Source organism: Lepus europaeus, chromosome 7 (assembly GCF_033115175.1).
Source record: "Lepus europaeus isolate LE1 chromosome 7, mLepTim1.pri, whole genome shotgun sequence".
Classification (NCBI taxonomy): Eukaryota; Metazoa; Chordata; class Mammalia; order Lagomorpha; family Leporidae; genus Lepus; species Lepus europaeus.
In genome coordinates, this window is record NC_084833.1 from 78867936 (window position 1) to 78890166 (window position 22231).

Genomic DNA, 22231 nt, shown 5'->3' on the forward strand with positions numbered 1-22231 from the left:
CCATAAGAATTTAAAATCAAGCAGTAACAATGCAGAAAATCTTTATAAGCTGAGCATTTTATGAATAATGCCAGAATTAGAAAGCTGTGGGCATCTATAATAAACTGAAAAGGTAAGTCACACAATACCAAATGAACTCAAGGTGTTAAGATAACAGGACAGTTGAGAAGCAGTCAGGAAAGATACCAACTTACCACTTCCCAATTAAGAGAAATGAAACACAAAAATAATTTATCAACAAAACCTAAAAGTTAGCTGTTCTCAACAGCTTGCATTTTGGAACTAAGGCAACTGGAATTATGATATTAGCAAAAGAATACAAAGCAAATACCAATTATGAATACCAGGTCAAAATAATTTGCATCAAACAACAACTTGTTAAAGAGTACCTGGCTGTTAAAAAACAATAAAAGCTATGGAGTACATACTCAAACGCCTTAAAATAGACACCACATTTCAGAAATGAGCTTTCAAATGTTTACTTATTGTGGCTGTATGCATGGTAGAATTTTTCAGGCTGAGGAATGAATGCCTTTTTTAAAAAGCAGGCAGTGAGGACAAAATAACTCAAAGTTCTCTTAAAATATTTGCAAGAACTCTTCAATGTTCTCTTCACTTGATGGTTAAAGAACTGTCTAAAGAAAAGTCAAACAAGTTATACTTATCAAAAATTAGAATCTCTTAAAATAAACTATGAAGCAGAATCATTACACTCCTTTGCCAGTATACAGTTCTGCTAAGAAGTTGTATCAACTTGTCAACATCCATTAATTGCAATTCATATTTTAATTATTTATAAATTTCTGATTTAAATAATGACAAGAAATTTGTAATAAAATTAGGATATGTTTAAAAGCTCCACAAGAAATAATGGTCAAAATTAAACCTTCTACTTTAGTCAACATTTACCTACCAAGGCTAATTACTTATGTCTTACAGTTATGATTTTAACACAGGAGTAAGATTAACATGATATAAAAACCTCATGTACTAGTTTTTTTTTTTACAATACTTCTATAAATCTAAAATTATCTCAAAATAAGAGACTACAAAAAAAACCTTAATTTCTTAAGATCTTATTTCTGTTTTGCTAGCAAACTGCTAGGCAGGAAAAACAGGATTTTACGTTTCCCATGCTGGGCTAGTTACAATAGTATCTATCTAACTTTGATTGCTTTGCTATAGTAATTACCTTAAATGCTAAGACAAAGCATATTCCTAGAGAAAAACTCACTAAAGTTAACAAGCATTTTTTATTAACTTGTTTTTTAAAAAGACAAATTGATACAGTAAACTATATTCTACCTATCACTCTTAATTTATGTATGAGTCTAAGATTAAGTATTATGTAGATTTTTATCTGGGCAACAAATTCAGAGGTTTTTAGAAAAAGAAGCAAAAAAATAAAATAGTCACTAGTGAACCAGACCACATAAAATGTATCTCAAAAAAAAAACCCAAAAACTTGAAACATAATTTATTTGCTTTAAATAACAGTTCACCTACATGTAACACATATTAAGCATTCTACTGGGGAAAAAAACCTCAAGAAGGAGGCATTGAAGAAGGTATATTAACCATTGCCTTAGATCAAATTAAGTATAAAACCCCTGCCTCAAACAAAAAGAAGTATGTCTAAATGAATCTAGTTTCCAAAATCATGAAATAAAGCTAAAAAAAGTGACTATGTCTTCCAGTACTAGACACATATGTACATACTTGCAGAGTCTTAATTTTTACTGCCCCCAAATTTTGTCATGTCATTTTAATGGCATCAAAACCTATATGCCATATTATTTTGAGTTCTTATAATTGAAACAGAGCTAAACATTTTAATAATTATATAACTAAATAGTTATTTGCTAAGAATACTAGAATGATAATACTAAGTTAAAATCATATTTTTGCAAGTTTTGCTTCTTAAGAATTCCATTAATACCAAGAAAACACTAAAGGGGTTTGGGAAACAAACCCCTTTCATTTTCATTTTAAATCTATGTAAGCCTAATTAATCCCCAAATTTGCTAAATTCTACCAGTTTTGGATTTCATAACATTTAATTTTCTTCTTGAGTTCCACACAGAAAAGTAGCCTCTCCTTTAATTAAGCCAGTTAGTATAACAGGAGAACATATAATCAACATTATGTCACTATTATTTTCAGGCTTTCCATGAAAGCCTTAAAATAAAAACTACAAAAGAATTGAGCTATTTCATTTATTTAATATGTATTAGTTATCATAAAGCAATGTTTATATATTTAGTTTTTTGATTCCCTAATGTATTTCCACAAACTTTTGAGTCTACAATTTTACAGATACAGTTTTCCATCAGGGAGACCAAATATTTAATTTCTTCTTACATATAACTAATTAGAGGTTTTAAGAGAGAGTATAGGCTATAAATCAAGTAAATTTAGTGATAACACTATACAAAACCCTTTTGAATAATCAGGAAAAACATTTTTAACATTATTTTGTCATAAAATAAGAGAATTTTAGCAAAACTGATAACTCTATAATCTTAATTATATTTCCCATACTCTTAACAAGTAATATATGTACTGATGTAATTTTTCAGTTTTATTAACTGTAAACAAGTTCCAATTTGTCAATCAATGCTTATATTTCCCTTTACTTACTGCACTTCCTCAGGATTAATCCTCTTAGAAAAAGTAACTATCACAAGGAAAAACAATGCCAGCCTTATCTCTTCTGTAAGGATATTCAAGTATTATAGGAACAGAAATCTATGGAAAAAACGAATTGAAATTTTGACATTTTGTCTTGCTTTACTAATTATGGGACAACAGAAGTGAGAAAAGTTCATTATACTTCTCAGCTTAATGAAATATTACACAAAGAAATACTGCAAATATGTTTATGATCTATACTCTAGCTTCAAGTATAGGACACAACTACAGTTCTATCAGTATGAGAAATGAATAATCAGTCTTATGTAACTGGAAAGGAAAATGGGAGGCACAAAAAGACAGACTGACTTTGGCTTTTAAGAATCTAACGCTGACCCTGAAATGCCAAGATACAACAACAACAACAACAGCAACAGATTACAGCAGCAAGCCACCACTTCACCACATTAAGAATTCTGAAACAGGCAATAGGTTTGTCCCCATCCCCTCATTCAATCTGAAATATCTTTCTGTTTTTCAGGCTTTTTGGTCATAGGCAGTTCAAGGCTTGCCCACTGCATAGGTTCAGCTTTTCTCATGGTGATTTCAATCTTTGTTGCAGTCATAGTTACATAACTTCGTTTTACATCAATCACCTATAACATATTGAAGAGAATTAATCTTGGATAGTTTAATTAGTCTCAGAGAAAAGTATCAGTCTTGCTTACACTAATATTCCCAAATTCAAGCCATTACAGCCTTTTTTAATACTCATATTTAAAATTTTTGCTAAGATATAATGCTGTTATATTTTTACATAATTTTTATATACCGTTTATATAAATGCTGTTATATATATTTCCACTAAACTGTATTAAAATAGCTTCTTCTACAATGGTATTTTATTAAAAAAAATGGTGAATTTGTAATACTTACACCCCATAATTTCACATTTTGATGAAATTCCTTCTCTCTTTCAAATACAATGTGAACATTTAACTGAAAAAAGATAACCAAAATTCAATTATCAAATTCACACCGAAGGCTTCTATCAAACACTGATTATAATAAGACATTTAAACAAATAAACTATTTCAAGAAACTGCCAGTATCAAATGTCTTTTTCAATGGAGAACACTATCAACGGAAAAAAGATACTGACTTGAAATTTCATTCTGAGACCTATGAACCATATTATTTGCTGATTTTTCTAAACTCTGTAGTATCTATAGAATGCCTTGGAATATGAATTATGCAGACATTTTCATTTGAAATAGTTTTCATGAAGTCAATTTATATAATTTTCTGGATAGGAAAAATTGTAAGATTTTAAGATCCTTTCTCAAAATCAGAAAAATATTTTTGTAACATAAAGAACAATGAGCAGAAGAGATATTTTACTTAAAATTATTTAGTACACTTACCAATGTACTATTTGCTTCTACTCGACTAAGTTCTGGAAGTGAATTTTTAGCATATACTGAAATGGTGACTTCACCTCCAGTCTGATGCCAGTCGTGTCTACATGGAACAACTTTTTTACCCTGTTAAGAGAAATTTAAGTCCAAAAAGTGCCAAATAATTCACTTCTTTGAGATGAATTTGATCTAATTAAGAAAAATTAACATGCACAACTGAACATTTAAGGCTTATGGGGCAAACTACTGAAATTTACATAAAAATATATATCATGGATACAAAGAATCTTAGTTTTAAGATTTGAGAACAATGTTATTCTTCCCATTTGTTTTTCTTTCAGGGCCACAGTATGATCACATATTTAAAAGACAGTAAACTTTACCCAATATTCTAAAATCCACTAATCACTGTCATAAAAACATTCTTTAACCTCACGAATAGGAACTTTTAATTTATTCTCTACAATAGGAATCTGGGGGCAAAGGAAAAAAAATCTGATCACTTGTAACAATCTACTACTGTTATTAAATACATATTTTCTGGCCGGCTCTGCGGCTCACTTGGCTAATCCTTTGCCTGCAGCGCCGGCACCCCGGGTTCTAGTCCCGGTTGGGGCACTGGATTCTGTCCCGGTTGTTCCTCTTCCAGTCCAGCTCTCTGCTGTGGCCCGGGAGTGCAGTGGAGGATGGCTCAAGTGTTTGGGCCCTGCACCTGCATGGGAGACCAGGAGGAAGCACCTGGCTCCTGGCTTCAGATTGGCGCCAGTGCGCCTGCCGCAGTGCACCAGCCGTAGCGGCCATTTGGGGGGTGAACCAACAGAAAAGGAAGACCTTTCTGTCTGTCTCTCTCTAATTGTGCCTGTCCCAAAAAAAACTAAACAAACAAAAAAACCCATATTTTCCTCCTGTACTAATATGCAGAAAACTGTGAGAATTTGTTGAAGCAATTTTTTGATTGCTATTATGGAAATAATCATTATATTCTAACGGCACACTACCATATCAATAAATGAGAACAATTTGGTCAATAATTCAGGAAATTGAGACACTACTTTTGTAAAAGGCAATGTTTAAATTTTGGTACCATTACACTAATAAAGTTAAATTACACATATCACATTTTTGCCCATACTTATTGGCTTAGCTGGTTCAGATTTGGCAACTGTATACATTACAGCTACAAAATACATCAGTCCATTAAGGGATATATTTTGAAAACTTTTTAACATAATAGAAAGTATTTTATCTTTTCAAACTAAAATTTTCAAACTTTGAACCTCAAAGAAAATATACAGGTGGATATATCTTTATACTAATGAACTATTCTTAGAAGTTTTGTGGTATATGAATTATTCTAACTTGGAAAAGTATATTTATAATATTCAACCATATTATTAAAAAGTAGTAACTAGCCTCTTTCTCACTGTCCACTCTGCCTGTCAAAAATAAAAAAAAGTAGTAACCAGAAGAATATACAAATGTTGAATAAATATCTAAATCTGAAAATTTACTTTATGAACTGTAAGCCCCAAGTTTTATATATTTACATATGCACACACATACACAAACACACATAAACCAAAAAAGTTCATTGCACTATAGGGATTATTAGATTCAGTATAGCATAAGGGAATAATATATTATAAAATAAATTAATAGTTAATAGATAAAAACTTCCTTAGCAATACATTTCTTGGCTTTCTAAACGTTAATGACCTTTGGAGAAATTATCTACATAGACTCAAGTTTTTATTTAGAAAGCTGTCCATGGAAGTAGGAACTGATGCTCATTTTCTCTTTAGCCAACAGAGGCACTGAAAACAATCCACCTAAGTAAGTGTAATCCACTTCCTTGGCCATTAGATGGAGGGTTTGAGATTCTGGTAAACAGTTGAATAAAGTATGAAGTGGGGAAAAAGTATGAAGTGGGAGGAAAAAAAAAAGAAATCACAACTCTAAATGTAACCTACATCATTACATAATGGAGGGGCCAGTGCTGTGGCACAGCAGGTAAAGCTGTCAGCAGCAGTGCCGGCACTCCATTTGGGTGCTGGTTCAAGTGGAGCAGCTGGCTCCACTTCCAATCCGGCTCCTTGCTAATGTGCCTAGGAAAGCAGTGAAAGATGGCCCAAGTGCTTGGGTCCCTGCACCCACGTGGAAAATCTGGCAAAACCCCTGGCTGCAGATTAGGCCAGCTCCGGCCATTGCGACCATTTGGAGAGTGAACCAGTGGATGGAAGATCTCTCTGTTACTCTTTCAAATAAATAAATCTTTAAAAACATACATAAATAGAACATACATAATACACACATAAATAGAAAAGTGATTTTTAAAAAGCAAATATGAAAAGGCTGTGTAGTTAATTTTAATAATAATAAAAGACAAGGATGCTTCAATTTTGGCAAGCTTAACTATTTCACAAAATACCACACATCTACACCAACATACACAATGACTATTTTACTCAACAGGCAATGCTCTGGAGAGCTTGATTTAGATTAATTTTACTTTATAGGCATGTCAAAGCTTTTCTGTTCAAGCAAGAACAATTTTTAAATTTAAAAGAGAATAATTTCAAGTCTTTTAAAAACGAGATGCATACAACTCAGTAAGTTGTTTTTTAAAAGCTTACTTACATCATCCTTTTTAGTCCACAAGTGTTTTCCTGTTGTACAGCCCTCCTGAGCTAAGAATGTATTAAAGTCAGAGGTTTTTCTTCTACAACAGCTCCAGTATTTCATCCTTCAAATTATAGAAAAAGTTTATACGTAAAAATCTCAAAACCAATTAAATCCAGAATTACAATGATATGTGTGATTTAAAAAAAAGTAAACATGCTACTTCAATATCTTAATAAAGTTACTGAACAATTAAAATAGATATTTGTCAAGAAGATTAATAATGTGAAAAATCAGAGTATCCATTTATTATAGTAATTTCAAGACATTTAAAGCCATCACAATATTCAAAATCATTTTTTACAGACAGCTTATGTTTGTTTTTTCTTGAAGCTATCAAAAAGTGGTATGACCAGAGATTCATAATTCTTACCCTTCAAAAACTCAATAAAGTAAGACTAGCAAACAAATTAAATACTAATGTTTACACAATCTGTGATGGTCAATCCCAAAACAGGTGAAACTGATTATCAGTTAAGAAAAAAACAAAAAACCTAAAAACACAGGAAGCCAAAATTTAAAGAACTTCAAGTTTGATTCCTGAACAATATGGAAACAAATCAGATGATTTTAACACAGTACTATTTTCTACGTACTACCTTATAATATGAAGATTTAATATTTTTAACCTTCTCCATAACGTATTTTAATTAGTCATGTGTAAGTTACCCTTCATGAAAAATAGGGACTCCAGAATGATATACACAGACTTCTTCTAGACTCTCTTGACCCTGGTATGTCTAAAAGAGAAAAAAGAGGAAAAAATTACCTGCATATTCCACAATTACATCTTATAAATATCTCCATTACTGGTTACCTTTATGAATTTTCAATAATTCAATAATTCTTATAAATATCCCCATTACTGGTTATCTTTATGAATTTTCAGTATTCAATAATAACTACCTAGAACATTCATAAATTCATCCCAGAACATTCTAGAAAGGAATGATAAATTATTTCCTTTGGGACATGGCTAAATTCTAGGTTCCTGTGAAAAAGGACAGAAAAGTAGGCAATAGAATATATTATGATGCTTTTGGGGCCAGTGCTGTGGCACAGTAGGTTAAGCCTCCACCTACAGCACTGAAATCCTATATGGGTGCTGGTTCAAGTCCAGGCTGCTCCACTTCCAAACCAGCTCCCTACTGATGGCCTGGGAAAGCAGCAGAGGACAGCCCAAGTGCTTGGGCCCAGGCACCCACGTGGGAGACCCAGAAGAAGCTCCCGGCTTTGGATCCGCCCAGCTCTGGCCATTTCAGCATATGGGGAGTGAATCAGCAAATGGACGACCTCTCTTTCTGTCTCTCACTCTCTGTAATTCTGCCTCTTGAATAAATAAATGAATCTTTAAAAAAAAAAATGATGCTTTCAGCTTTTCAGGAATGAGGTCTCTTCCAAGCATGCCCAGGTATGGTCATTATTTGTGTGAGCATTATCACTTAATATGGGAACTCTTTTAAACAATTCTGAAAATTCTGCAGTGATGGTGATTTCTTATCCTTATAAAGGAAAAAAAATCAGATATATATTTTCCATGGTTTGTCTGAGAGATCCGGGCCCTATTACTGTTGTAGGTGAAGGCATAACAGATGAACTCACTAAAAGTTGTTAATAAAACATGGATGCAGCTAGTAATGTATTTTTTCTTTGTGTAACTACAAGTAATTCAAAAGTATGGAAATACATATTTATATATATATATGTGTATGTGTATATATATATATATATATATATATGAAAAAGTATGTGAGAGAGACAGTGACAGAGAGATGTCTTTCATCTGCTGGTTCATTCCCAAAATAGCCACAACAGCTAAGGCAGGTCCAGGCAGAAGTCAGGAAGAACTCTATCTAGGTCTCTTTCATGGGTGGTGGAAACTCATGTACTTGAGCCATCATCTGCTGCTTCCTAAGTGCATTAGTAGGAAGCTGCACTGGAAGTGAAGCACTCTAATATGGGATGCAGGTGCCCTAAGGGGTGGTTTAACACACTGCACTAAAATACCTGCAACCAAGTGCTTATTTTTTGTAAATCCATATGCTGTGTATATTTCAATATACTCCATAAGCAAATACCTCTTCAGTCTGTTACATTTTGAACTTATTACTACTGCCCCCCCAACCTACTCTTTTTCCCATCTCCCAAAGCAAAATTCTGTTAAGTTCTCTTGAGTTTCTGTTCTCTCTCCTGCTATAGTTACTGTATCATAAAATCTAGTCAAATTTACTTGAAAATATCTATCAGTTTAATTTGCTAACTTTCCTCATAAACTTGCAGATTTTAGGCAGTTGGACTACACAGTTTACTAATACATTTCTGAGCCTTCAATCTCTGTTCTACTGTCTAATTACAATTATTTATTTCCATAATTATCTCATTTAAAGTCCTTTAATTACATCTAGCTCATACAATAATCAGTTCCAAGTGGTATGCATAAATATGCCCCTCTATGAAAAAATATTCATGGCCTTGAAGTAAACAAAGCTTTCTTAAATAGGATATAGAAAGCACTAGTAACAAAGAAAAAGATGGACAATTTGAATCTCTTTCAAATTAAAGTGACTTTGTCTATCAAAGCCATCACTGAAGAAAATGAAGGGTGTAGTATATCTGACAGAGGACTTATAGTCAATATATATTAAAAATTCCTACAAATTGATTAGAAAACCCAAAATTAGGTAAAAGATTTTGAACATTTCACAAAAGAGGATATCACTTGCTAGCCCCCACAATGTTAAGCATGTAATAAATGCTCACGCAATTACTAAACGAGATTTATTCTCACATTTTCATTACATATGATGCTACTCAGAGTCTCTTATCTATATCTGTGGTCTTAGTCCATAGAATAGTGCCAACTGATAAGAGGTACCCAAATGTTCGCTGAACTCAATCAGTGAATTATACCCCCTTTCTTCCAAATTAAAATTTCACTTGGTAACACAAGTTTTGTAACATATACCTTTGAACACCCTCCATTTTTACATGAGGTTCCAATCTTAATTTCATCATTGTCTTCTTCTGAAACAAAGGGGAAAAATGAAATTTAAACAGTAAAATATAATTTCACTGCTGTATAATTTTTAAAAAGTAATGTTTTCTACAAAAATGTTTGGAAAAAAAAAAACAGTACTATCATTAGAGTTTGCCTGTATCCTCCAAATAATATATGGTGCTATTCTATAATGGAATGGTTTATACAGTATATTTAACGTCATAAAAAGGAACACACACACACAGAGGGAGGGAGAGAGAGAGGGAGAGAGGGAGAGAGGGAGAGAGGGAGAGAGGGAGAGAGGGAGAGAGAGAGAGAGAGAAGCATTTTCAGCCTGCTGGTTCACTCACCAAATGGCAGCAACAGTTGGGGCTGGGCTAGGATAAAGCCAGAAGCCAGCTATTCCATCCTGGTGTCCCATATGGGTGGCAGCTTTCTCAGGCATATTAGCAGGAAGGTGGATCAGAAATGGAACAGCCAGGACTGAAACTGGCACTCCGATATGGGATGCTGACAAGGTGGCTTAACCTGCTATGCTGTAACACCAGCCCCATAGAAATGTATTTTTGTCATCATGGTATCAAGCGTAGGTCACAATTGAGTCTGTTTTATGTAATGCACAAGGAAACATTTTCAATTATTAATTTCAATTAACAATTTCAATTATTAAAGCAATTTCACTCACTGTTTAAAAATAATAAGCCTGGGGGTGGTGTTGTGGTGCAGCAGGTTAAGCCATTGTCTGTGATGCTGAGTATTCAGTATGGGTGCTGGCATCCCATATGAACACCGGTTCATGTTCAGGCTGCTCCACTTCTGATCCAGCTCCCTGCTAATGCACCTTGGAAAGCAGTGGAAGATGGCCTGAGGGCTTGGGATCCAGAATCAAAGTGGGAGACCCAGATGAAGCTCCTGGCTTTGGCCTTGCCCAGATGAAGCCCCAGCCACTGTGGCCATTTGGGGAGTGAACCAGAAGATGTAAGATTCCTCTCTTTCCCTCTCTCTTTAACTGCCTTTCAAGTAAGTAAATAAATCTTTAAAATAAATAAAAATAATCAATAAGGGAATGGACCACATACATATTCATCCTGTAGTATTATTACTAACATTTTAGAAAAATTTTAAGTAAGTTATTTACTATAACACATTTTACATATTTACATTTCTTACTTTTTCATCCTTTTATTCAGTAAACCACTACTACCTGTTTTGGATAACTAGTTAGTTATACAAAAACGTTAACAATAACACAAAAAGTAATCTTACCTTTCTTCTCTTCTTCAATCCCTGATGAAAGTTTAAGTTTATCAAGTGCTTGTTTTAGGGAGGCAGATATTTTTAATTCCAAATTTGTCATTGGTTCATCTGGACTGGAGAAGTTTTAAACCTTCATTACAACAATGTACCAAAACATTTCTTTGTACTTAAAATTAATAATTTTAAAGCCTTCTAGGAAGAAGCCAAATGTGAATCAAGTTATTTCCACTAAAATATTTTATAAATAATGGCTATAATCTACTTACATTCTGTTTTAACCAAAAATGTTTTTATAATAAAGCCAGAATGTTCAGTTGCTAGTAAGGAGAGTTAAAAGGAAAGGAGGAAAGACAAGAAAAAGACATATGCCAGTGTACAAAAAGATGTAGAGCTCCCACATCCCGATGGTACATATACTATAATTATAATGGCACAAGAAGAAAATCTACAATGATGCTTTACTGTGCATATGCCCTGAAATTGAGGGGGAACAGAAATTCAAAGCTTAGCTAAGGGAAAAATCAAACAGTTCAAAACTTGGTGGCCTAAACAAGAATATTTAGCAAAATCATAAAAGGAAATATCACAAACAAATGCTGTTATTTAAATGTGACAAAAGCACCCAACTGAATAAAGTATACCTTGGCCTTTTTATTGTTTCTACCGGTTTAGGGGCTTGAATGATGTGCTCCTGAAATTTGGGTTTCAATTCAGATAGTTCTTTCTTTTCTGTAGTCTTCACTTCAGGCTTGACTGGTTCAGGCGGCTTCTCATTATTATGCCTACCTTTTGTACAGCCCTGTTAGTCAAAGGTAATAAGAGTTATCCTGTCATCTATTTTTACAAGCCATGAAGAAATACTTTATTAAACTGACTTATTTTAATAATCTAAAAAAGGACTTCAATTTGCTTTATGTGTGAAAGAATTATCTCTGAACAAAGTACTTTTTTGAAAAAGTCTTCAAATACACTTCTTAAATATGTATTTAACTTTTCTATTAACCATAAACTTCTTGTTTACAGAAAATGAATTTTGGAGAACTTTAAAAAGAGAAGTCTACAAATTATTTACAGCAAGTCTTTTATGCAAAAAGGCCTCAATTTGAGCACTAGCTCTACTTACTAGCTGTTCAACCCTGAACAAGAGAATTGTTTTAAACCTGTTTATAATTGTTGCCTACCACATCCTTCTTCCTAATATATATTTGAAGCCTATTATATACATCAAAAAGAAACCTAAAATGACAAATGACGAATTAGTATCTTAAAACCTTAATCTCTAAAAGCAGCCCCCTCCTCCCCCTTTTTAAGAGGCTCTGAACATGACATGAGCTCCATTTTAAAAGTAAGGTGCTATTTGATAGTTAACAGGGACCAGTCAATAGGTACCAGAAATCAGATCTCCTTAAATTCAGAGCTTCCTATAAGATACATTTTCAGGGAGATACTCTAGAAAAATAAAGTAGTACTTACTACAATGCTTAAGAAATCAGAAAAATCAGTTGTTCTTCTCTTACAGCAAGACCAACCCTACGAAACACAAGAGGGAAAAAGAATGGAAAGTGAGTATAGCAACAGTGACCCACTAAAACACTCTACTTGGACTTAACTCCTTGAATCCTGAAATTATTTTCATTTACATAGGGTCTTCAAAAAGTTTGTGGAAATTGTATATTATAAAAACCTATGCACAGACTTCAAAATTCTTTGCATCAAAATAAACTTATCTTTCAACTCCATTTTCTAATTTTAGTATATGTGCTACAGAAGCGAGCACTGAATTCCATTTACTAAAAAGTTTCTGAAGTACCCCTGCCTACAGATTTCACTGTTTCAAAGTGTTACAATGATTTATCTTATCAAGTGAAAAGATTTCTAATCTCTGATGTTTTAAAAGAACCAATTAATCAATGTTACAATGGCTTGCTTTGTGACCTATCATCAAAGGAAGCCTCTTAAAGCAGTGAAATAGAAATTGCTTTTATCTTCATGAACAGTACATTTTTGGAAGAATAACATTTTGTAATTCCTAAAAATCATATATTTAGAGGAAGTCAGGGTGATTTTTTTTACTTTAAAAAAACCTATTAAGGATAATATAATAATTTACTTTCTAAACAAAACCCACAGTAGTTCAGCAATAAGCATTCTATTTTCAGAACAACATAATTAACATGGCAGCCAAATCACTATGAGATATTTGAAGGTGAAATGATCGTTTCAGTGAGAAGCACAAAAACACAGAAATTATTTTACAGAATGTGATTTTTTTAAAACAAAACATCAAGCAACTCAACAAAAAATGGCAGCCGGCGCCGCGGCTCACTAGGCTAATCCTCCGCCTTGCGGCACCGGCACACCGGGTTCTAGTCCTGGTCGGGGTGCCGGATTCTGTCCCGGTTGCCCCTCTTGCAGGCCAGCTCTCTGCTGTAGCCCGGGAGTGCAGTGGAGGATGGCCCTTGGGCCCTGCACCCCATGGGAGACCAGGATAAGCACCTGGCTCCTGCCATTGGATCAGTGCGGTGCGCCTGCGCCGGCCGCGGCACGCCAGCCTTGGTGGCCATTGGAGGGTGAACCAACAGCAAAGGAAGACCTTTCTCTCTGTCTCTCTCTCTCTCTCACTATCCACTCTGACTGTCAAAAAAAAAAAAAAAAAAGAAAAAAAAAAAAGGCATTAAGACCTCTATTCCAAATGTACTATTGAGAACAGTGACACAAAAAATGTAGCAGTCTGAAGACATGAGCAGTTGCTAATTCAGATTAGGTGCCAATTTAGCACATACCACCTGGGCCTCACTTTTACTCAATATACTGCATATAAAATTTGGCAGTGATTTTTTTTTTTTTTTACAACATGTACTTTCAGTGTTTTTTTTAAGATAGTTTTCAATATTCTATAATTCAAAATTTCCCTTATTTTAAAATTTAATACTCTAAATTTTAACACTGAATTCAGATATGTATGAACCAATTACGGCAACATTCGATATAGGGTTTAGAAAGCACTGATAATAGTCATCAGAAAAGTTACGCTCTAGGAGAAAAATCTTAACTTTCTTAATCATATATATATATGTATATATATAAACACAGAATTATGTAAGATACTGACATACATACATGTAAGACATATATACACACAGGCCAGCTGTTCCTAAATGCCAATCTGGATTCTATGCTGGTGCTCAGTAAAAAGAAAAAAAGAAGGATCCATTTAAGTATTGAGTATAAGGTTGCAAACTGCCCTTTCTTGACAAAGACAGTCCTTTTCTCTGAATATTCCCCTTCTAATATAAAAATTAACAATAATGCTTATTTAACTTCTTTTGTGGTCAAACAGGAAATTAGTGGCCCTATGTTGATGTATATATTGCCAGAAATTTATTGGGCCGTGAAATGTAATACTCTTGCAAAGTCTAGGTCTTCAAGAAATATTTATAAAGACAGTAATAAACAGAACACATTAAAGAGAAACAAAAATATTATTAAAACATGAAGTTACTAAGATTTAGAGTGATTAACAGAAAGGTAAGGAAAAAAACCAACTATCGACCAAGTAACTAGAAAGTCAGTGGTGTATCATTACCAGGGGCAGCAAAGTTGACAGGCAGACTATTTTTGGAATAAGAATTAGTTCACTTCAGAAACTCGTTTGAGGCTGCCAATGAGACACACAAATGGAAATATGTTGTAAGAGTCACTGGCATAGTGGAGGTGACACTGGAGGACACGAATGAATGAACTCAATGAGACAAAATAGGAACCCACAGTCTGAGAACTAAAGTATTCCAATGGCTAGGAGACAGGAAGAAAAATACATACGGAAATCAGGGCTTGGTATCAACAAGAAAAATCATCAGAATAAGTGGCAGTCCAGGAAAGGTGTAATTCCCAGAAAAGAAAAATAAATATTCCCATGGTATCCCAGCTTCAATCCCACATATAGGTATATAATGAGGCTAAAAAGATATATGAGGAGGAGTCCTACAGAATGTTTGTTCTGTTTTCCATAAACTTGTTAAACTGTTTAGATTTGGTTGTACATAGTGAAATACCCTCTGGAAGATATAATTAGAAACTCAAAGGGCATTACAATATGTGAATATGTAAGACTAACTATCTTCCTGAGAACAACAGCCTCAGAAAACAACATTTTCTTTTGAGGCAAACAAAGGAAACTCTCTAAAAGTATCATATTGTCATAAATTTTAAACAGAACACCATCAAAAAGCTGGTTAAACACTTCTATTATTTTTCTAATTCTCCAGAACATCAAGGAAGCACAGGCGGAAAACTTACAACATCTCTTTTCAGTAAAAATAATCTTATATCTTTGCCCTGAGATTGGTATTATCAAGTATTTATAACAATCCTTCCTAAAATTCAGAGCTGCTTTTGTTAGCCAGAAGTGACAGAAAGATTGAAAAGTACTACAACTGTTGGGGCTGGCGCTGTGGCGTAGCAGGTAAAGCCACTGCCTGCAGTGCTGGCATCCCATATGGGTACCAGTTTGAGTCCTGGCTGCTCCACTTCTGATGCAGCTCTCTGTTATGGCCTGGGAAAGCAGTAGAAGATGGCCCAAGTCCTTGGGCCCCTGCACACGCATGGGAGACCTGAAAGAATCTCCTGGCTTCTGATAGGTGCAGCTACAGCAGTTACGGCAATCTGGGGAATGAACTAGTGGATGGACGATCTCTCTCTCTCTACCTCTGCCTCTCTGTAATTCTGCCTTTCAACTAAATAAATAAATCCTAAAAAAAATAATCCATGGGAAAATGGAACTAAAATTAGCATTTTTTTTTTTTGACAGGCAGAGTGGACAGTGAGAGAGAGAGACAGAGAGAAAGGTCTTCCTTTTGCCATTGGTTCACCCTCCAATGGCCGCCGCGGCTGGCGCGCTGCGGCCGGCGCACCGCGCTGATCCCATGGCAGGAGCCAGGTGCTTCTCCTGGTCTCCCATGGGGTGCAGGGCCCAAGCACTTGGGCCATCCTCCACTGCACTCCTTGGCCACAGCAGAGAGCTGGCCTGGAAGAGGGGCAACCGGGACAGAATTTGGCACCCCGACCGGAACTAGAACCCAGTGTGCCGGCGCCGCAAGGTGGAGGATTAGCCTAGTGAGCCGCGGCGCTGGCCTAAAATTAGCATTTTTTAAAAAGAAGTAGCAATACAACTGCTTCTATTTCCTTTCAAAATTAAGAAAGCAAAAAAGGGGTATAGAAAATAATGAAAGTTTATAACTGGTAAAAAGATCACTATCTAGTGACTTCTTTGTTTCTAGTGGAATACATGCTTAACAAATCCCCAAAAGTTCACTAACAAAACACAAAGTCAGAAGGTGAGAGAAAAAAGCCAAGAAACACTTAACATTATATCTCTAAATTTAACATACAGATATGATGAAACTCAAAATATACTTTGTTCCTACCTTTAATGCATCATGAAAGACTGGAACACCTGGGTGGTATGTGCAGGCATCTGGTCAAAAATAGAGGAGAAAGGAAAAAGAAAAGCCACTAATTTATAATGAAAATTGCATATATATCTCACCATTTCCTACAGGTATTAAGATGTAATTATTATTATTATTTTTTAATTTTTTGACAGGCAGTTAGTGAGAGAGAGAGAGGGACAGAGAGTTATAGACAGTGAGAGAGAGAAAGAGAGAAAGGTCTTCCTTCTGTTGGTTCACTCCCCTAATGTCCGCCATGGCAGGCGCTGCGCAGATGCGAAGCCAGGAGCCAGGTGCTTCCTCCCAGTCTCCCATGCGGGTGCAGGGACCCAAGCACTTGGGCCATCCTCTACTGCTCTCCTGGGCCACACCAGAGCTGGACTGCAAGAGGAGCAACCAGGACTAGTACCTGGCGCCCCAATCAGGACTAGAACTCCCGTGGTGCCGCAGGCAGAGGATTAGCCAAGTAAGTCATGGGGCAGGCCAAGATGTAATTGTTTTTCTAAATGCAGTTAATACTATCCCTTACAATTTTTCTAATGCTTGAGTATGATGCATAGCACAAAGTGCATCAAATATTAAAATAAGTTACAAGTTTTTTTTTTAAAGAATTTTTTTTTAAAGTTTATTTATTTATTTGACAGAGTTACAGACAGACAGAGACAAGAGAGAAAGGTTTTCCTTCCATTGGTTCACCCCCCAAATGGCCATTATGCTGATCCAAAGCCAGGAGCCAGGTGCTTCCTCCTGGTCTCCCATGAGGGTGCAGGGCTCAAACACTTGGGCCATCCTCCACTGCCTTCCTGGGCCATAGCAGAGAGCTGGACTGGAAGAGGAGCAACTGGGACTAGAACCCGGTGCCCATATGGGATGCCGGCGCAGCAGGCGGAGGATTAACCAAGTGAGCCACGGTGCCGGCCCAAGTTACAAGTTATAATTCAAGAGTGTGATACATAGATAAAAAAAATACAAAATAGTATAACAGATACACAGATAAATAAACTCTCTATCCTTTACATCTTTGTAGCAAAATCTGGTACCAAAACTTCAAGCTCTAAGCTTTAGACCATCAGCTTACAAATCTACATTTACAAAAATAGTATCAAGCTTAGGTGTTCTTATGTGCACTGATCCAGAAAGATTTATGAAGATTCCCTAAAAAGGTATTTTTGAAGAGCTCCCAAATTTAAAAACTGTTTTAATGTCTAATTGCTAATTTAACTTTTTTAGACAGATGTCAATTTCTAGGTAAAAACCTCACTGAAATAAGTTTAAGCTATATAGTCTGTTTTCAGCTTGTCACTGAAGTTATTCAGTACTTCCTTCCTCCCTTCTCTACTATACCTTTAATTCTTAACTTTTAAGAAAAGACGTTTATTAAAATTTGCAACATGGCATATTTTATTTAAAAAAATTTAGATAACACACAGTTATTCCCTACTTAGATGGTTTCACTAGCTTAAACAGCTCATCTCCCTGTTTGGAATTTTCACAAGGGTACCGTGCTGAACCTTTCTAATTTGTTTTAGTTTTCAACTGTGGACAACTTCTGATTCCTGGTGTTGCCTTAAAGTGATTAATTCCTAGTGTCTAGAGGAATTTTTCTTAATAGCTGCTATGCTTCCTAAGTAACCATGTGTTACACAAACCATCTTTAGTCAATACACCAAAGTGTTAGATGTTTTCCTGGTACAGTAAGTAAATCCATAGATTTGGAAGAGCCTATTAACAGAAGGAGTGGGATTAAGTGCTGAAAAAAAGTTGGAAATAGAAATATGTAAGAGCATAAAGTGGAGAAAGGATTAGAAATACAGTATATTTTCAAACTGCAAAAATAATATGCAGTCAGAAGTATAAAATGTACAATGTATAACAGAGAAGCATAAAATACTCATAATAGTGGTCAACTGTGGCATAACAGAAGCACAAATGAGTCAGTTTTTAAACATACAACTAGCATAAGGAAAATCTGAAAATCACTGCATTCAAGAGCCCATAGCAAGCAGATGGATATTTTCTTTACCAGCCTTTATCAGTCTTGCCAGTTTTGCTCAAATTAATAGTCAATCGCTAGATATCCTCAACCTCATCTGTTCGTTATTTTGGTCAACATACAAAGGTCAAATTTCTTTCATTTTATAAACTTTCTCCTAACCCAGTCCACAGTTTTTAATATCATTTTCAATGTATCTCAATTTTCTTCATTCATTCAACCAATTTGCTGGAAGTATTTATCACAAGTCTCTAAAATAACCCCCATTTTGGTTAAGAAAATAAACGTTCTGCAATCTTAGTTGTGTTCTCTGCTGAACCTGGTACTGCTCACCACCAACTCCTGGAGAATGTTACTCCCTTAGTTTTCCCAGATGCACCTTATACTCTATGTGTATCATTTAATGCATGGGCACACGGCTTCCAACAAAGGGCTGCATCTCTCTTGAACTTTAGACAGGTACATGGATCCATGAACATATGTCACATGACAAAGGATCAATCTTTCCCTGTATTTGATGTTAAAAGAAAGTATGCACAGATATCAATTTAACTTATTATCTGCATAGGCTACCAACATCAAAGGGACTTTAAAATTCCTCACTTGTTGAGTTTAGCATCCACTGAAACTTACAATTTCAGTTAGTAACCTTCAGTAACAATAAGAGTTGTGTCAATGACAGTAACCGTGTATACAATGGATTTGTGTTTTTCTTAAAATCCTGTATCAGTGGTTTATCGTTTTAGCTGAGGTCACCCGTTTATCTGCTCATAATGACAAATATTTCAACTATCTCAGAGGTGAGAAAGATTTAAAAAGTAATTCTTTGGTTTTTAATCTGCATGATACCGAATCATGTTACTATCACGTAGAAATGTGACCCAATACTGCCAGCTTCCGAGGGTTGTTGTGAAGATTAAATGCGACAACAAACTGACAGACTGATTTCTGGCCTATAAAGAATATGCAATAAATGCTAGTTAAACTTCAGAAAGTGGTCTGAGGAAATGAACTCATTTCTTCAACTTTTACCAATCAACATTCAGATGCATTGGTCGTTTCCTAATGTTCACCTGGTGCAGTCACTAACTTTCACTTAGCGTCCAAAACTACACTTAGGTGCCCTAGAGAACACTAGCTCAAGTCACTGGGAAGATGGCACGGTATTAAGATGCGGAGGCCACCGCAAGGCTATGAAACAAATTGCCGCTACAACAAAGTCAAAGACAAATAGGGCAGAGGCATCAAAATTTAGGTTAAAGATACAAAGTAACTCACTTCCCTAACCAAGAACCCCTTTTCTCAGAAAGTAAGCAGCTTTCCTACAGCAGGTCCAGCGCTTTCGGACAAACTTACGTATTAATCACGAAGCAGAGCTTAAAGCTTAGGTTAACCCGGGGCCCCTTCCTCCCTTCCCCACCGCGCCCTGCACGCGAAATCACAGACAGTTATCACCTGGGTAACTGCAAAGCCAGCTTAGGGGGTACCTCGTTAACTACATCCCCAGAGAGACTTGGGGGGCTGGGGCCAAGGGTCTGTTCCAAGTGCCCTAAGAATGAAAGAGAACGAGGGGGGCCAGCAAGGAACCACGTGGGTGCAGGGCACGCAAAGGGGTGGTCCAGCCCAGGGAGGCCCCGGCGGGGAGGGGGTGGCGGTGAGCCGGGGCGGCAGTACGGGCTCGGGGAAGGACCCCGGGCGCCCCTGGGCCCATAGGGCTCCGCCGGGAGGAGGAAGTGGTTGGTAGAGAGGGCGACTGGCGGCGGTTTCTCTTACCATCGGAGTTATTCTCAGGATCGAAGCGCTGGCCGCAGCCCCGGTTGTAGCACAGCAGAGCCATTTTCTTTGCTCGGCGCTCCAGGTGAAGCCCAAACGCCAGGAACCGCAAGAGGGTGCGTTCCCAAGTCTCCGGTCACCAGTACCGGCTACACAGCTAGGGCGGCAGCCGGCTTCCGGAAACGGCCGGTTCCGCTTCAGGAACCTTCGCGAATTTTCCGGTCGCGCAGGCGCAGAGGAGGTGGGAGGAGGCGGGGAGGAAGCGGCGGGAGGCCGCGCGCTGGGAGGGAGCGCCGTAGTCGGGCTCCGGCGGCGGGCCACGGGTTAGGCGCTGCAGCCCGGACGTTTGTAGTTGAGACACGTAGAGAGCAGAAAGTGAAGGTACGGACCGAGCGCCGTGCGCCCTCCATCCTGAGCGAGTGCCCCCGGCCGTGGGTATCTCGCGTAGCCAGATGGCCGCTTTGCCCCTTGTTCGCGCGGCCCCGCGTCCTTGCTCCTTTGGAAACGCCAGTTCCACGCTTTGTCAGGCTCTTAAGCCGCTAGCGGCCCCAGGGAAAGTGCGGACACGGGCGTTGGTTCTACGTCCTCTTCTTGGAACACAGTGGTTTTAGCACCTGAGCAGAGGAGGGTGGCCGAATTTTCCCCTTGTGTGTGTGGTTGCCGGGTGGGGTCCGGGGGGGGCTGTGTTTCTAGTGTCCCGATGGCGGGGGCAAGGAAGAAGTGGACACTTACGGAGCATTTTTTTAATAACTGAACAGTTGTGGTCGAATCACATTAAACGCGTAAAACACTACTATGAAAATTTAAGGTGCTTGAAAACCAGACAAAAGAAAATTTTAGATTAACTATGGTTCTAGAAAGGACAGTTTCTCTAAAACCCAGGACTAGTAGTTATTTCTTACTAACTTATGAACCAAGTTGTTAATACTCAGTTCTCTAATCCTGGGCCGTCTGGTAAAATTTCTTTCAGTGAGGCAATACTAGGGCCAGCTTGTATACTCTTGTTTTCCAAATGGGAGAACTAGAGATCTAGCGTTTGCTGATGACTCCCTCAAAAGGCTGCACCCTCTGGGGCCGGGCCAGGTGGAAGCCGGAAAGCTTGGAACTCTGTCCCGGTTTCCCACTTGGGTGGCAGGGGCCCAAGTCCAGCAGGGAGCTGGACTGAAAGTGGAAGAGCTGGAACTTGAACTGGCAGTCTCACCCTGTGCCTGCATCACAAGCAGGAGCACCACAGCGCTCCCTTGTCATGCAGTTTCCTGCTAATGCACCTGAATGGTGGCAGATGATGGATCAAGTACCTGAATCAATGCTGCCAACATGGGAGACCCAGGTGGAGTCCCTAGCTGCTGCTTTGTCCTGGCCTAATCCAGGCTGTTGTGGGCATTTTGGGACTGAACCAGTAGATGGAAGATGTCTCTTGGGCTCACTCAGGCTCACAGTGTTCTGCCTTTCAAATAAATACAATGAATAAACATTTTTTAAAAAAATCAACAGTAATTCCAGAAAAGAAAAAAATGGAGTCACAATATATTTGCAGATTTTTTATTCTTTTCTGGATATTTTAATAAACAACAAAAATAAGTCATTGTTGTAATTTAAAAAAAAAAAGGAAAGGATCAGTGCATTCCATTTCCAACTTCACTTTTCTCTCCATTCCCACACTATGATGCTAACTGCCACCAAATATTTGAGAAACTTTCTAGTAGTTGTGTAAGTAATGTATATAAACTTTACAGCTTCCTTCCTGTCCTGGCTCTATACATATCAAAAGGTGCTTTGACTATTTGTGATTAACCAGAGTTAGAATGCATTAAATAAGACAGTTATCAATCCTTGGTGGAAAGTAGGTATTTATTTAATACTTTCATTACTTTTAAGCATTTAAAAATATTTCTTAAAGTACAGGGGTTGAGATTTGGTTTAGCATTTAAGATGCTGCTGAGGATGCCAGCATATCATATCTAAGTGCCTGGATTGAGTCCTGCCTCCAGATACTGATTCCAGCTTCCTGCTTACATGCACTCTGGATATC

The 22231-nt window shown here is 37.0% G+C and overlaps 1 protein-coding gene and 1 long non-coding RNA gene across 3 annotated transcripts in view; one reads left to right on the forward strand and one right to left on the reverse strand.

The window, feature by feature from the left end:
• Positions 1-1462: 1462 nt before the first annotated feature.
• Positions 1463-20389, reverse strand: CHORDC1 (cysteine and histidine rich domain containing 1). 2 transcript variants are annotated; one of them, XM_062196858.1, is made up of 11 exons: positions 20200-20389; positions 16410-16459; positions 12457-12513; positions 11625-11782; positions 10993-11096; positions 9694-9752; positions 7398-7468; positions 6687-6792; positions 4056-4175; positions 3568-3630; positions 1463-3287 (listed from the first exon to the last, which is right to left on the reverse strand). In XM_062196858.1, exons 1-11 carry the CDS (start codon positions 20261-20263, stop codon positions 3144-3146), a joined length of 996 nt encoding a protein of 331 aa, XP_062052842.1. In that variant the 5' UTR covers positions 20264-20389; the 3' UTR covers positions 1463-3143. The 2 variants fall into 2 exon arrangements, with proteins under 2 accessions (XP_062052842.1, XP_062052843.1); XM_062196859.1 differs by lacking the exon at positions 16410-16459.
• Positions 20390-20493: 104 nt separating this feature from the next.
• The window catches only part of LOC133764624 (uncharacterized), a 40977-nt gene continuing 39239 nt past the window's right edge, over positions 20494-22231 (forward strand). The window contains exon 1 of the long non-coding RNA XR_009866457.1: positions 20494-20580. This is a non-coding gene — a long non-coding RNA (uncharacterized LOC133764624). The remainder of the gene's footprint in view (positions 20581-22231) is intronic.